This window comes from Entelurus aequoreus, linkage group LG21 (assembly GCF_033978785.1).
Source record: "Entelurus aequoreus isolate RoL-2023_Sb linkage group LG21, RoL_Eaeq_v1.1, whole genome shotgun sequence".
Taxonomy (NCBI): Eukaryota; Metazoa; Chordata; class Actinopteri; order Syngnathiformes; family Syngnathidae; genus Entelurus; species Entelurus aequoreus.
This window is the reverse complement of record NC_084751.1, coordinates 31,241,187-31,254,991: the sequence shown is the minus strand read 5'-3', so window position 1 is coordinate 31,254,991 and position 13,805 is coordinate 31,241,187. Positions and strand designations below refer to the sequence as shown.

The 13,805-nt window shown below is 36.2% G+C and overlaps 1 protein-coding gene across 5 annotated transcripts in view; it reads right to left on the bottom strand.

Moving 5' to 3' along the window:
- Positions 1-13,805, bottom strand: part of pam (peptidylglycine alpha-amidating monooxygenase) — a 110,012-nt gene that overhangs the window by 44,777 nt on the left and 51,430 nt on the right. For all 5 annotated transcript variants that reach the window (XM_062031430.1, XM_062031429.1, XM_062031432.1 and 2 more), the window contains exons 10-12: positions 9,889-9,956; positions 4,732-4,812; positions 484-560 (exon numbers count right to left, since the gene is read on the bottom strand). In XM_062031430.1, the coding sequence (XP_061887414.1) occupies positions 484-560; positions 4,732-4,812; positions 9,889-9,956 (226 nt within the window). The remainder of the gene's footprint in view (positions 1-483; positions 561-4,731; positions 4,813-9,888; positions 9,957-13,805) is intronic.

Genomic DNA, 13,805 nt, shown 5'->3' with positions numbered 1-13,805 from the left:
TCATTTCTTAGCAATTTATATACAATTTGCTAATCATTTTTTTCTAGAGTAAATATGTTGTTAGTTCTTACTATGGAACATACATTTCAAGCAAGGTGTGGCTTATGATTTCATTACAAAATTTAGCACAATATTTTAAGTTACAATATGTTGTAAACTTACAAAGTGTAGTCTGCATTTTGAGATAGGTTCCCGCACAGGTGTGTTGTTTCAATGTGTACACCTGTGGCTAACAAACGTGTGCGACCAATATATGTACAAAATAAAAATGAGGTTGGTACGGCTTAAAATCAGGTGTGTTCTATAGCTCTGAACTTGCACAACTGATATTCTGTCATTTGGCAAAGTATGTATTTGCATTTTGTATAGTGTAGCAGTAAAAAAAAACTTGGTCATCATTTGAACATAAAAAATATGTAATGATTGATTCCTGGGATATTACCAAAAGTTAGTTTTTGTTGTTCTTCTCATATGACAGCATACCTGTGGTAGTTGTGGGGACTGTCTCCCTATCAAGGTCCATTCTCCATTTCGAATCCTGTAGCCACTAACAACTTTTCCTATAGGAGAAATAGTATGTTTACGTTAGGAGAGTGGAATCATGGTGAAAACCTGAAACAACAATTTCATGATACACTGGTTATTGATAATGTGAATAAATGATCCTATCTTTATAGTAGGAAGGTGCCCTGCACTTACCCCGATAAGGTGAAGTTAGTTTAATGTTATTCTATTTTCCATATTGCGCTGGATCTCACAACAAAAGTGATTTAAAGATACCATCAATATAAAACATGTCTACATGTTGTTCGTTTGTTAAACAAACTAAATAGCCGTATCTTATTTATATTATTTGAATGACAGCATGTAATTTCTGTCTCTACATTATTACATGATTACAATTTCTCATCTGCTCTCTGTATCGAAGACCAATAGCAATAATTAAACAAAGCATCCTATTTCTGACTTTGTGATTGAATTTGGACTAATTTCTATTATACAAGTTTGCGAAATGTAACTGCGGGAAAGCGATTGCTATTGCTCATATTCCGACACTAGACTTCTTCCCAGAAGTAAAAAACAATGGTGGTTGACCAAGCTGTTATACAACAAGCCGCGCGCTAACTATCTTGAGTACAAAAGAGACTTACATTTTCCTACAAAAAGCAAATAAGGGCACAAAATAAAACTATGCAATGGAATAGATCTCTATATCCAAAAAGATTTGTCGAGTGATGTAAAAATGATACGTCGTTCGCGTTCCCAGACATATCGAACGATTGTGCTCCAGGCACCATTTTACATGACAAAACTGATGAAAGCTTGGAAAAGCATGGAGATCTACAATTTCTTTGTGTGTGACTCGGTCAAGGAATTTGGTACCAAGACTCTCTCGGATAAATATGCATCATTATTGCTGGGGTAAGGTTGCATTTCATGTTTTAACTTCACGTCTACTGATGTACAGTAGCATGTTTTTCCCTGTCTTTATCAAAATATAACTATAGATGACGGAACAAGCGGTAGAAAATGGATGGATGGATGGATGGATGGATGGATGTCAACATTGTGATTTTTGCCTTTGGTAAAAGCTGAACTCTTTTAGGTTTTGCTCACATTTGCTATCTTTTGTTTAGACTTGTCTTTCTTTTATGTAGACTTGTCGAGTTGGTGCTTTTCGAAACACTCGTAGCAAACTTGTGTTTAAGAAATTCAAATAATATCAAGATAATACTTAAATAGAAAATAATAACCGTTAAAAGTATATCAAACAAACCTTTAACGAAGCGAACACTGCAAACTTAGGTATTCTTCAAATATGTGAGCTGCATGCTTTTTTTGTTGTCCTTTCCACAAATCTTGCACTTTTCCTCCCTATTTGATAACCTCTTGAGGAACTCTGAAGAAACGTTTATCCTTTCCCCGATTTGAATGGTTCGTACAGCCAAAAACAACACAAGCAAAGGGCTTTTTTTTTTTCAAGAAAGGCTAAATGGCGCCTAGTAACCATTGAAAAGCTCGCTTGACCAGCACACATATTTCATGGGCGGGATGTGAGCCGGACGTGACGTCAGTAACAACCCAGCAATAAAGTCACACATGCATGTATGTTTGTGTTTGTGCCAATGTTTGTCAGAATACAGAGTAGCATTAAGATTCAAGGGTAAGGAGATTTAAGATTCAATGATAAGGAGATAAAAAAACACAATATAAACACACATGTTAACAATATCTTAAGAAAATGGTTTAAGTTTAAGGTGTTTTTTAGGATTATTCTTCGTTGCACTTTGTAAACACTTCGAGTTGAACAGTTTTTTAAACTAGATCATATTAGTATTCCGTTTGAATTATTTGCTTGTTCCATTCCGTAATTTAATTTAATTCCACTTGCGTACTGATATACTAGAGGTCTTAAAGGGGAATTGCACATTTTGTTTGGAATTTTTGTTCACAATCATTATAAAAGACGAGAACACACTTTTTTTTTTTCTTTTTTCGATTTTAAAGACGATAAAAAAACGCTTAAAAGCTGCAGCTAATGGGAGTCACCGTTGTAGCCTTCAAAGCCATCCAGCAACATTTTATATATACACTGCAAGTATACACTGCCGTTCAAAAGTTTGGGGTCACATTGAAATGTCCTTATTTTTGAAGGAAAAGCACTGTACTTTTCAATGAAGATAACTTTAAAGAAATACATTCTATACATTGCTAATGTGGTAAATGACTATTCTAGCTGCAAATGTCTGGTTTTTGGTGCAATATCTACATAGGTGTATAGAGGCCCATTTGCAGCAACTATCACTCCAGTGTTCTAATGATACAATGTGTTTGCTCATTGGCTCAGAAGGCTAATTGATGATTAGAAAACCCTTGTGCAATCATGTTCACACATCTGAAAACAGTTTAGCTCGTTACAGAAGCTACAAAACTGACCTTCCTTTGAGCAGATTGAGTTTCTGGAGCATCACATTTGTGGGGTCAATTAAACGCTCAAAATGGCCAGAAAAAGAGAACTTTCATCTGAAACTCGACAGTCTATTTTTGTTCTTAGAAATGAAGGCTATTCCACAAAATTGTTTGGGTGACCCCAAACTTTTGAACGGTAGTGTATATATATATAATGTAGTAACAGACACGTTCATAATAATATGTGATATGTTCAATATTTACCGTATTTTGATCATTTTAAATCACTTCTGGGACTGTTTTCTTTAGCGCATTGATTTTTGTTTCCACAGCAGCGCACGTCTGACTTCTGGCAACAATGTGTGTTCCTCTTCCGGAATCAAACACGAATGTGTGGTAATCATGGCAGACTTGGTAACAGACAACGAAAACGACTATTTTGGGACAAATGAGGATTCACAAAGTTATTCTTTTGAAGCTAAATATAGTGCTGCTTATAAAAGCCAGCATAAAGGAAGAGTGAGACGTTGGAGCAGACGGAAACCCGGAGAGAGAAGTGAAAGCGATTATGACGGTATTAATATGGAACTTGGAGCCAAGCTATTTCGACATACATAGCGTGCTTACCCAAAATACACAGGAAACGTCCCCGCTTTATCTGTTGTGGCCGATTGTTGTCAACTGTAACTCACAGAGTTGCATTGCAAAATCGTACAGAATAAACTGTTGTGTTTATTTTGTTTTGAGCTTTGGTTGGATTTTATTTTGTGCACTGCATAAACTTGCAGTGCGCAGAGAATGAGTGAGCACGCACACCTTAGAGAAAACATTGTCCTCAACTGACACCGGATCTGGAATTTTTTCCTCTAGATTTGGTCCAATACTACAAAGTACTTAATAAAGCTTTCACCTATTTTGTTCATATTTTCACTTTCAAAAAAAGGTTAAAGTTTAAAAGAAATCTGTGTATATTTGCTAGGTTTTCTTTCTGCTGCAACGAATGACTTTAAAGGAGCCATATGTAATAATTTCATGTCAAGTTATCATTAAATGGCCCTGATATGTCAAAAGGCATTAATAAATCATGTTTTTTTTACCTCTATAACTGATAACAGTAGTTCAGCCGGGATATGTTCATTTCAAAATTAGATTTACAGGCCTGAAATCGTATTGTTTTCATTTCAATGTCCCGCCCTCTACCGTTTGACCAATTAGAAAGTCTGTCAGTGTGTTACATCCAGTTGGCCAGTTACGCACCGTTATTTTAGTCTGACTACTGCCACTGGTAGTTACTAAACATGTCAGAACTTAGTAAATCTAAAAGACGTTGTTACGATTCTCAACTTATTCATGACAAAGCCAAGAACAGAACGAGGATTTATATTGGGGATGCCTTTGAAAGATGGAGGCGATTGAAGGGAGTGGCTAACAAAGGTGATAACATGCACTGTGGAAAGGGGTTTCAAATTGCCCATTTGTGTGAATTTGAGTATTTACGGTCGTAGTTGAGTTATGTTTACCTAACATGCACGCAAACTTCCACCGAGATTCAAACACAAAACCAGATGTGCAAACCATTCCGACAAAGTAGGCTTTTTTAACATCTTCCTTGACACTCTGTGTATGCATGTGTCTAAAAGCTTAGAAAGACACTCAGCTTGTAAAAAAATATGTTGTACATTTATCTATATAGTAAATGTTATTACACAACTGTGAAAGGATCCAGGAGCAAAGAAACACAAATACGGTATTCCTTTTCTTTACGTTGCTTCAAAGTGACAACGTACAGTCGGTGACTGCTAAATAGTTGGTATTACTCACCAAGGCCATGTGTGTGGGTCCTGAAGGCAAACGGGTAGATGGGATATGAATCGTAATCACAGGCCACGTCCGCATTCGTAACTAGGGGAGAAAACAGCACTTACTTGTGTGTTCATACAATAATATTGCCTAAGTGTAGACAGTTTGAGAATAGTATAGAAAAAAATCCTTCCAAATAACACTGGAGAACAAAAACAATTGTGTGCCTCAGAGTTCAATCAATCAATCAATGTTTATTTATATAGCCCTAAATCACAAATGTCTCAAAGGGCTGCACAAGCCACAACGACATCCTCGGTTCGGAGCCCACATAAAGGCAAGGAAAAACTCACAACCCAGTGGGACGTCGATGTGAATGACTGAGAAACCTTGGAGAGGAGTTCAGACATGATGCAGTTTCTATGCCGTTAAACAAAGCTCAAACAAAATATCGTTGACATGTATGACTTACGTGTTACTATGACAATGACAATAAAATAATTGATTGATTGATTGATTGATTGATTGATTGATTGATGAAGTTAGGTTTAGTAGCTCTAGTCTATTACAGATAATGCACTTATCAACAGATAACCTACTTCTCATTAGCTTGTCACTACATTAGATTCTGCTTAAGGCCATTTGCAACGCTGTGTAGTGTATTCGGTTTGCTTTTTTATACAAAAAATAAAAAATAAATACATGCTATTATTTAATATGGTAACCCAACGATTGTATGCAAGAGTATCAAAAATAAAACAATCTACCCAAAACAAGTTGTAATGTCTCTAGCACCAAATTCCATTGACTTGACATTGGCTCACATATTTCACCTGAGCAACAACAAAGGAGAGTTCCCCAAAAAACTGATGTTTTTACCACTTTACTACTGATGTTTTTAACCACTTTACTACTGAGTAAAACTTTTAAAACTACTGCCACCTGAAATTTAACAAGTACATACAGGGAGTCCCAAAAATATTTGAGTAATGTAGAGATAATAGTTGAAAAATGTTGGATAATACATTAGGTTTGCTAATATTAACACGCGCAGAATTTTATAGCACATGGACATCACACAGACCTTGACGATGAAACTATTTTTGTAGCCAGAAGAAATGCCCACCAATTTAGGGTTTGGTGAAGATAACTTGCAGAGTCAGATAGGTGTATTGTGTTTGGGCAGATAGGAGGTCTTGTTGTAAAATGTATACAAGCTGTGTATAGCAGTGGTGGCTCTAAGACTGTAAGCTCAGCTTCCTCTAAAATGTAAAAAAATAAGTGGTCGAATATGTTGTTTTATGTTTACATTTCATTAACTGAATATGCGGTAGAACGTATTCAACTTTGTTCAGAATCAGCTACTTTTGCGATTGCTGAAACGACTTTCTTGTCATTCATTGTGGTAGCGTCACAATGCATTTAACAGTGTTGAAGCTGAGCGCCCATTGACCTCAATGGGGGAGCATACAGTAAATGGTCCCACCCATTGGACGCTTAGCTTCTCTGGAAGTGAATGGAAAGTGGGCTCGGCCTTGGCTGGCCAGTACGCTGGGCTAATGCATGATTATTGGATGATCTGTCTGAGGCTGAATCCCTTTTTGATTGACAGAAAAATTTGAAAATCAGCGAATTTGAAATATAAACCCCTGTCAAAGCATTTTTTATGTTACTTTACATTGTTCTGAGTTGATATGGAGAATATTTCAATCCTTTCAGTAATGTTTTCTTTGTAAAAAAAAAAAAAAGCTTCTTTATAGCTTTTTATCTATTATTACTTGTGTACTTGTGTTCAGAAAATAGCTGAAAATGATCTTCCCCTAGTTCAGGGGTCGGCAACCTTCAGCATACAAAGAGCCATTTGAGCCCATTTCCCCCCAAATAAAACCCAACTAGAGCCGCAAACTCTGTTCGATTCCTAAAATGACGATAACACCACTTATAGTTTCATTACACATATACTATAGAATTTATGAAATCAAACACTTGACAACGATTCACATTTTATTTCTGGGTATAAGCAAATCACCAAATTATTACAAACATTCGAAAAAAATACACTGGTCCTTCCCTTATTAATGAATTTGAAAAAAATCAAGTCACGCCAATATTCTGAAGGCATACAACTGCGGCATATTTCATTTGACTAAAAGGGAAAAGAACAACCTCGTCGTCAATGAAAGCAAATTAATCTGTCCATGAAGCATTAAATGTTCTATTTTCATCAGAAATGTTTCTCTTTTTTGATCCGTCCATTGCATATAACGTACACTAATTAATATATAATTGCTTGGCAGCAAGAGATGACGCACAGGGGCTGTGACATACCCTTAGGGGTGATGGACGGCTGGGCAGCGCCAGAGGAGCTGCAGCCTTCCACCGTAGCCCCCACTCCCTCCCCTCTGTTGCAAGTCTCGAGATGTATGTTGTAATATGTATATGTGCTTTGCTATGGAGGTTTTTTCTCATTCCAGACTGGGCCCCCTTAGGAGCCCAGTGTAGATTGTATTTTTTTACTCATCCCCCCAGCGTTTACCTTTTTCCCATCTTTTACGCCCCGCCTTGTGGCGACCCATCAGCGTTCCTGTTCTGTCATCCTGTACACTGTTTGTCTAATCTTGAACGGGTTTGTGCTGAAAACAAACTTTTATTGTACTTGTGCAATGACAATAAAGACCTACCTACTTACATACCTACCTACCTACCTACCTACCTACTGTGGTGGAATTTCTGACCTTTGAGCTATATTTCGTGTCTGTCAAGAATGTCTGCTCATTTCATTTCTTTTCTATTCTAAACCATTGAAGGACTAGATGTAGGCCAAAGTTCAATGTGGAGTCGGGCCGACCATTCTACAAAATGTTTTGATTGTCTAAGCATGACTAAGGGATTCAAGGATGTTGCAAAACAAACAGGTCGAAAACATCAGGACCTTGACGCATGAGGGAAACAGATAAAAATGGCCAAGTGACAAGGGCTGAGAGAGATTGCTTGATTCTTGTGTCCTCCGGAGGACGTTTGTTTGTCTGCATGGGCAGCTCAATCCAACTTTGTACTTTTGATTATTGGTAAATAAACCTTTTGTACTAAACTCACTTTTGTTGCAGTTTAAGCTTCGGACAATCCACTACACTACCTACCTACCTTCGATTGACAATATATCAAAATGTTTTATTATCATATGATAAGATACCAGAACTCTCCAAAATAACAACTGTTAGATTAAAAATAACTAAATAAATGTAATTAATTAAGTAACCATTATTTGTTGACATTTTGTTTCAAAGCCAAAGGGAGCCACGGCTGTGGCATGAAAGAGCCGCATGTGGCTCCAGAGCCGCGGGTTGCAGACCCCTGCCCTAGTTGAAAGACCAGCAGCCGCCAATGGTGTACAAAGTGTGTGTGTGGCTTTTCATTGAACATCCATTGATTCGAATGGACACAGCCCTCAGCAGGAACACATTTCATGAGTCATATTTGAATCAATTCCATTTTTGACTCGTGGCACATAGCAAATTTACAACAATCGCTATACCAAGGCAAGCTAAAGAAGGCCTTAAAGTATATAAATTCTAAATGTTTAATTTTTTAATGTTGTTTAAAGGTTTACTTCATAAAAATTCAAACAACATATTCAATCTTATGACCATTTCTACGTCCAGCTCCTACCAAAGCCGCTGTATTATTGTTATCAGTGCCTTATGCTTAAGTTTCTCTTGGACTAGACTGTGACATCAAACAGGTACTGTTTCTCATTTTTGGGAAAATCTGTGCATCAAAATCTATTTATTTTTCATTTAAAGGTCAATATGTTTACATAAAATCACCAAGTATTTATTTACAAAAAACTGAATTAATTTAATTAAAATACATTTCAATGCGTATTTTCTTATTGTTATTAGTAAGCCCAGAAATGGGTGCCTGTCTGGGAGCAACACTGATTTTCATGCATAGTTTTTGTTTTTTTAACAGAGTCAGATTTAAAACAAAAACTCACACAAGGTCCTATACAATGTTTTATCCCAAAACCTGGAGTAAATAGATATTTATATTTTTTTCCAGATTAAACGAGTAGGGGCTTGGTAGATCTACTAAGATCACAAATAAGTGCTAAACAGTGTGTGCAAAATATAAAATTGTGTGTACTATCAGTGGGCGTGCTGCGAGTGAGCCATTAATACTGTGTGTACAAATGATAAGTGCAAAATTTGGTGTTTGTGTGTACTACCGGCTGTGACCATGCAGACACTCATTTCCATCCACATTTATGACCCAATATGCTCCAACCTGTGGTGTTTCGTTATGTTGTTGAACATGCATGGGCTATCAAGATTGCACGTGGTTTTAATACAGGAAAAGGCTTTCAGTCTTTTAAAATTGCTTCTGCAAGAAATATAGAGAACAGATACTAATCATATTTTTGGGAAATTTAACTCTTTAAAAATAAGTATGTTTAAGTAATTACTGAACAAAAAAATAAACCAATAAAAGATAGATGGATGGAAAACACACACCTATAATTTTAATGGAAAGGCACTCTTGCGGAACATTTTTTTTTCCAATGCGATAAAGGTAGCACTATCTGGTGGACAATAGAAATGTTAGGCCAGTTGTCCGAATTGAAATATAAATATATAAGGGTTGCATTCTTTTATTTTAAGATAAATGTGGGATCAAAAGTTTTTAGTTATAGATATTAAATATTGAGATATTTTTGTCATAAAAACACGTCTCTTTTTTTTCTTTTTGTAGCTTTGTGCTAATTGTTTATTTTTAGCTTTCAATGTCCCCCCAGTAGATTTTTTTTATTTTTTATTTTAATTCTCATATCTCGAAAAATGTATAATCTTCTGTGAAATTTTAGCTATAAAATAAATGGGACAAAAAGTCCACAGGATCTTTTTGGGATTAAATCAATGCAAATCCACCCACATACAGTACACACCGTCTTGCCAACTCAGTAGACAAACAGAAATTACCATCAAATATTGACTGCCAGCATTTTTGCTGGTTATTGACCACAGTATATGACCATACTATGATCAATCATTAGCCCTTTCAAAGTTATCTTTGATGGTCTATTTAAAGAAAACCCAAGTCAATACATAGATTCAAAACGGAAATTACTAGTGGTAAAATAATGTAATGTTTATGCTAATAAATAAATAATCAAACTACCTCTTTTTCCTGGGAGGATAACAGCGTCCTTAGACATGAGCAGAAAAATACCAGCAATAAACGGCTGCCTTTTAGAAGGAAATAAAAACAATGAATTAGTGGCCACAAGACAGAAAAACTGATAAAATATATAAACAGTATAAATAAATAGATGAAATTAACATATTGTCATCTCAGATGAGCAAGGTAGCAATACATCAGTAAAGCATAATTAATAGGGATGCACAATAATTTCTGTCTGCTTCTCAAGACTGATACGGATCAATAATTTTTGTACATCTATAATTTTTTTAATGTAGATTTAAGTGTAGTTTGTGATCAAAAAGAATACCTGTAGATGTGTCCTATCCAAATATGACAACTCCACTGAGGTAGAGCTTACATTGCATCCATAAATCAGCATTGAAACTTATGTATAGAAGTATTATTGTAGCAAAACTATTTACAAATGCAAATCTCAATCTGTGCACGCGTAATCCACTTCACGTGTCTGTGTACTAATTTGTGTGTCTGTATCTCCGTCTGTGTGTGTAATCAGATCCGCTTGTGCATGTTCTAATCCTATTCTTCTTTTTCTGTGTTGAAGCCAAAAACATTAGACATGGATCACTTCCTGTGAGTATAAGTTCATGTTTTAGCAGTAGCTTACATTAGTTGTCAGGAGTATTTTGCCTTCTTCAAATTAGGGTTGTACGATATACCGGTAATAGTATAGTATCGCGGTACTAATTAATCAAAAACGGTACTATACTCTGTTTGAAAAGTACCGGTTCGCAATATTTTATTTTAATTTTTTTTACAGGCATGACGGCGCGTCGTCGTCACGTCATGACATTGCTGTTTTTACGAGCAGAGGAGCATGTTCGGTAGCGCACAATCACGGAGTACTTACAAGCAGACACAGTGTGTAGACAGAAAAGGGAGAATGGACGCATTTTGGCTTAAAAACTAACGATAAAGGTGAAGTTATGACACTGAAACACCCTCAGGAAGAGGTGCTTTAAGACATGGCTAGCTAGTAGGGCTGCGAATCTTTGGGTGTCCCACGATTCGATTCTATATCGATTCTTGGGGTCACCGTTCGATTATACACCAATTTTTTTCAAGTCAACGCAATTCTCGATTCAAAAACGATATTTTTCCCATTCAAAACAATTCTCTATTCATTCAATACATAGGATTTCAGCAGGATGTACCCCAGTCTGCTGACATGCAAGCAGAGTAGTAGATTTTTGTAAAAAGCTTTTATAATTGTAAAGGACAATGTTTTATCTACTGATTGCAATAATGTGAATTTGTTTTAACTATTAAATGAACCAGAAATATGATTTATTTTATCTTTGTGAAAATATTGGACATAGTGTGTTGTCAAGCTTATGAGATGTGATGCAAGTGTAAGCCACTGTGACACTATTGTTCATTTTTATTTTATTTTATTTTAAATTTTATAAATGTCAAATGATAATGTCAATGAGGGATTTTTAATCACTGCTATGTGGAAATTGTTACTAATATTGATACTGTTGATTGTTCTGTGTTGTGTTTGTGTCTCCTCTCAATTGCTCTGTTTATTGCTGTTCTGAGTGTTGCTGGCTCGGGTTTGGTTTTGGAATTGGATTACATTGTTATGGTACTGCTGTGTATTGTTTTGTTGGATTGATTAATAAAAAAATTTTTTTTTTAAATTAATAAAAAAATTTAAAAAATCGATTTTAAAAAAATGAGAATCGATACTGAATCGTACAACGTGAGAATGGCGATTTGAATTTGAATCGATTTTTTCCCACAACCCTAGCTAGCGGCTAATGTCCATCCGCAATCGGCAGTGTTTTAGCTACTTCTAAATCACTAATCCTCGCCTCCAAGGCGACAAATAAAGTGAATTATTTTACAAGTATCATCCCTGCAGGACGAGGAATAGCGAAAACATGCTTCACTACACACCGTAGGATACGATAGCTCACCGGCGTCACAATGTAAACAAATGCCATGGGTGGATCTACACCTGACATCCATTGTAATGACACCAAGTACAAGAGCATATCTAGTCGATACTACTAGGATAACATCAATATTTTTTATCGTCACAAAATATTTTTTCTTTAAAAAAAAAAAATCATATTATATTCATAAACTCAGGAAATACGTCCCTGGACACATGAGAACTTAAATTATGACCAATGTATGATCCTGTAACTACTTGGTATCGGATCGATACCTAAATTTGTGGTATCATCCAAAACTAATGTAATGTATCCAAACAACAGAAAAAGAAGTGTTTATTACATTTTAACAGAAATGTAGATTGAACATGTTGAAACGGAAAATAACCAGATATTAACAGTAAATGTTGTTCATTTACTGTTAATATCTGGTTATTAATAATCCATTTTTACAGCTTGTCCTTTATAATTTTGACAAAGTAATAGAATGGGGAATGACACAATATGTTACTGCATACGTCAATAGACAAATTAGGAGCCTTTGTTTGTTTGCCTAGTATGGTCACTATTTTATTTAAGGACCAAATTGTTCTTCGATTGCAATAAGAAACAGATGTTTAATGTACCCTAAGATTTTTTGTTAAAATAATTTTTTGTGGTCCCCTTTATTTACAAAAGTATCGAAAAGTATCAAAATACATTCTGGTACCAGTACCAAAATATTGGTATCGAGACGACCCTACTTCAAATAAATTATCAATAACCTTAGCTGTGAGCAAATTGGGTTTTCTCAGTGTGTGTGTCAATACATGGCTGTAACGTTAGTATTCAAGCTAGCTACTGAACTGCTCCAACGTCGTGAATCGGATTACACACACACAGATTGAGATACACATTTGCAAATAGTTTTGCTACAATAATACTTCCATACTTATGTCCTTATTTTCATCTAAATCTGATCATGTCGTATTTTGCTAGCAAACATTAATCAATAAAACGTGGCTACTCAGAAGTACAAACCGTGACTCCAAGTGATTTGCTGGCCGACGGGGTCATATGTCTCTAGCGATGGTGAGGGGCAGGGTCTTCCGCATCGCTGATATCGCAACAGTGAAGTCTATCAAAGTCTAGCAAAGTTTTATCTCTGGGCTGCTAGCAGAAGCAACCCAGTGTGTCTGGTGTTCTTCTGTCACGTCTTGGTGTCAATGGTTGAGAGTTCAAATGGATGCGTGTCTCTCCCCTCCATGCTCACCTGAGCATTCTACTGTGCCATGTCATGCTTGGAACACCGGGGCAAGCTCTGTTTGCTTTCCATGAGGAAATTGCCGATCTTATTTTGGCCTTAGGGTAGTCTCTGGGGGCTTTTTACACTTTCCGGACACATCGACGGTGAGAACGTACAACATATTTTCTTTGTAGCTGGTTTTGGGGCAGCTACTCTTCATGGGCTTTTAAGGCATGGATGCTGAAGGCGTTTCGAGGTGGCTCGTGAGGTTTGATGTGTCGCAGCTAAGTTTTTTTTTTTTTTTCTTCCTTGCGGAGTGTTTGCAGGGCATTTGGTGCACGCTGCACTCGAGATGTCTTTCTCTTAAGAGTCCCAAACAGCGACGCTTTATTTACACTGTGCGGTTCAGTGAGCTTAAAGAGGAACTGCACTTTTTTTGGAATTGTGCCTATCGTTTGCAATCATTATGAGAAACAAGAAAGCTCGTTGTTTTTACGATTTTAAAGATGATAAAAAACGCTTGAAAGATGCGGCTAGTGGGAGTCACTGTTGTAGCCTTCGAAGCCTCTAAAACAAATTCAAAACCCTCCAGCTATATTTTATATACACAGTGCAAGTATATATATAATGTAGTAACAAACACGTTCATAACAATATGTTCAATATTTACCGTATCTTGATCATTTTAATCTTTTCTGGGACAGATTTTTTTCTGCACTGCAAAAAGTCAGTGTTCAAAAACAAGAAAA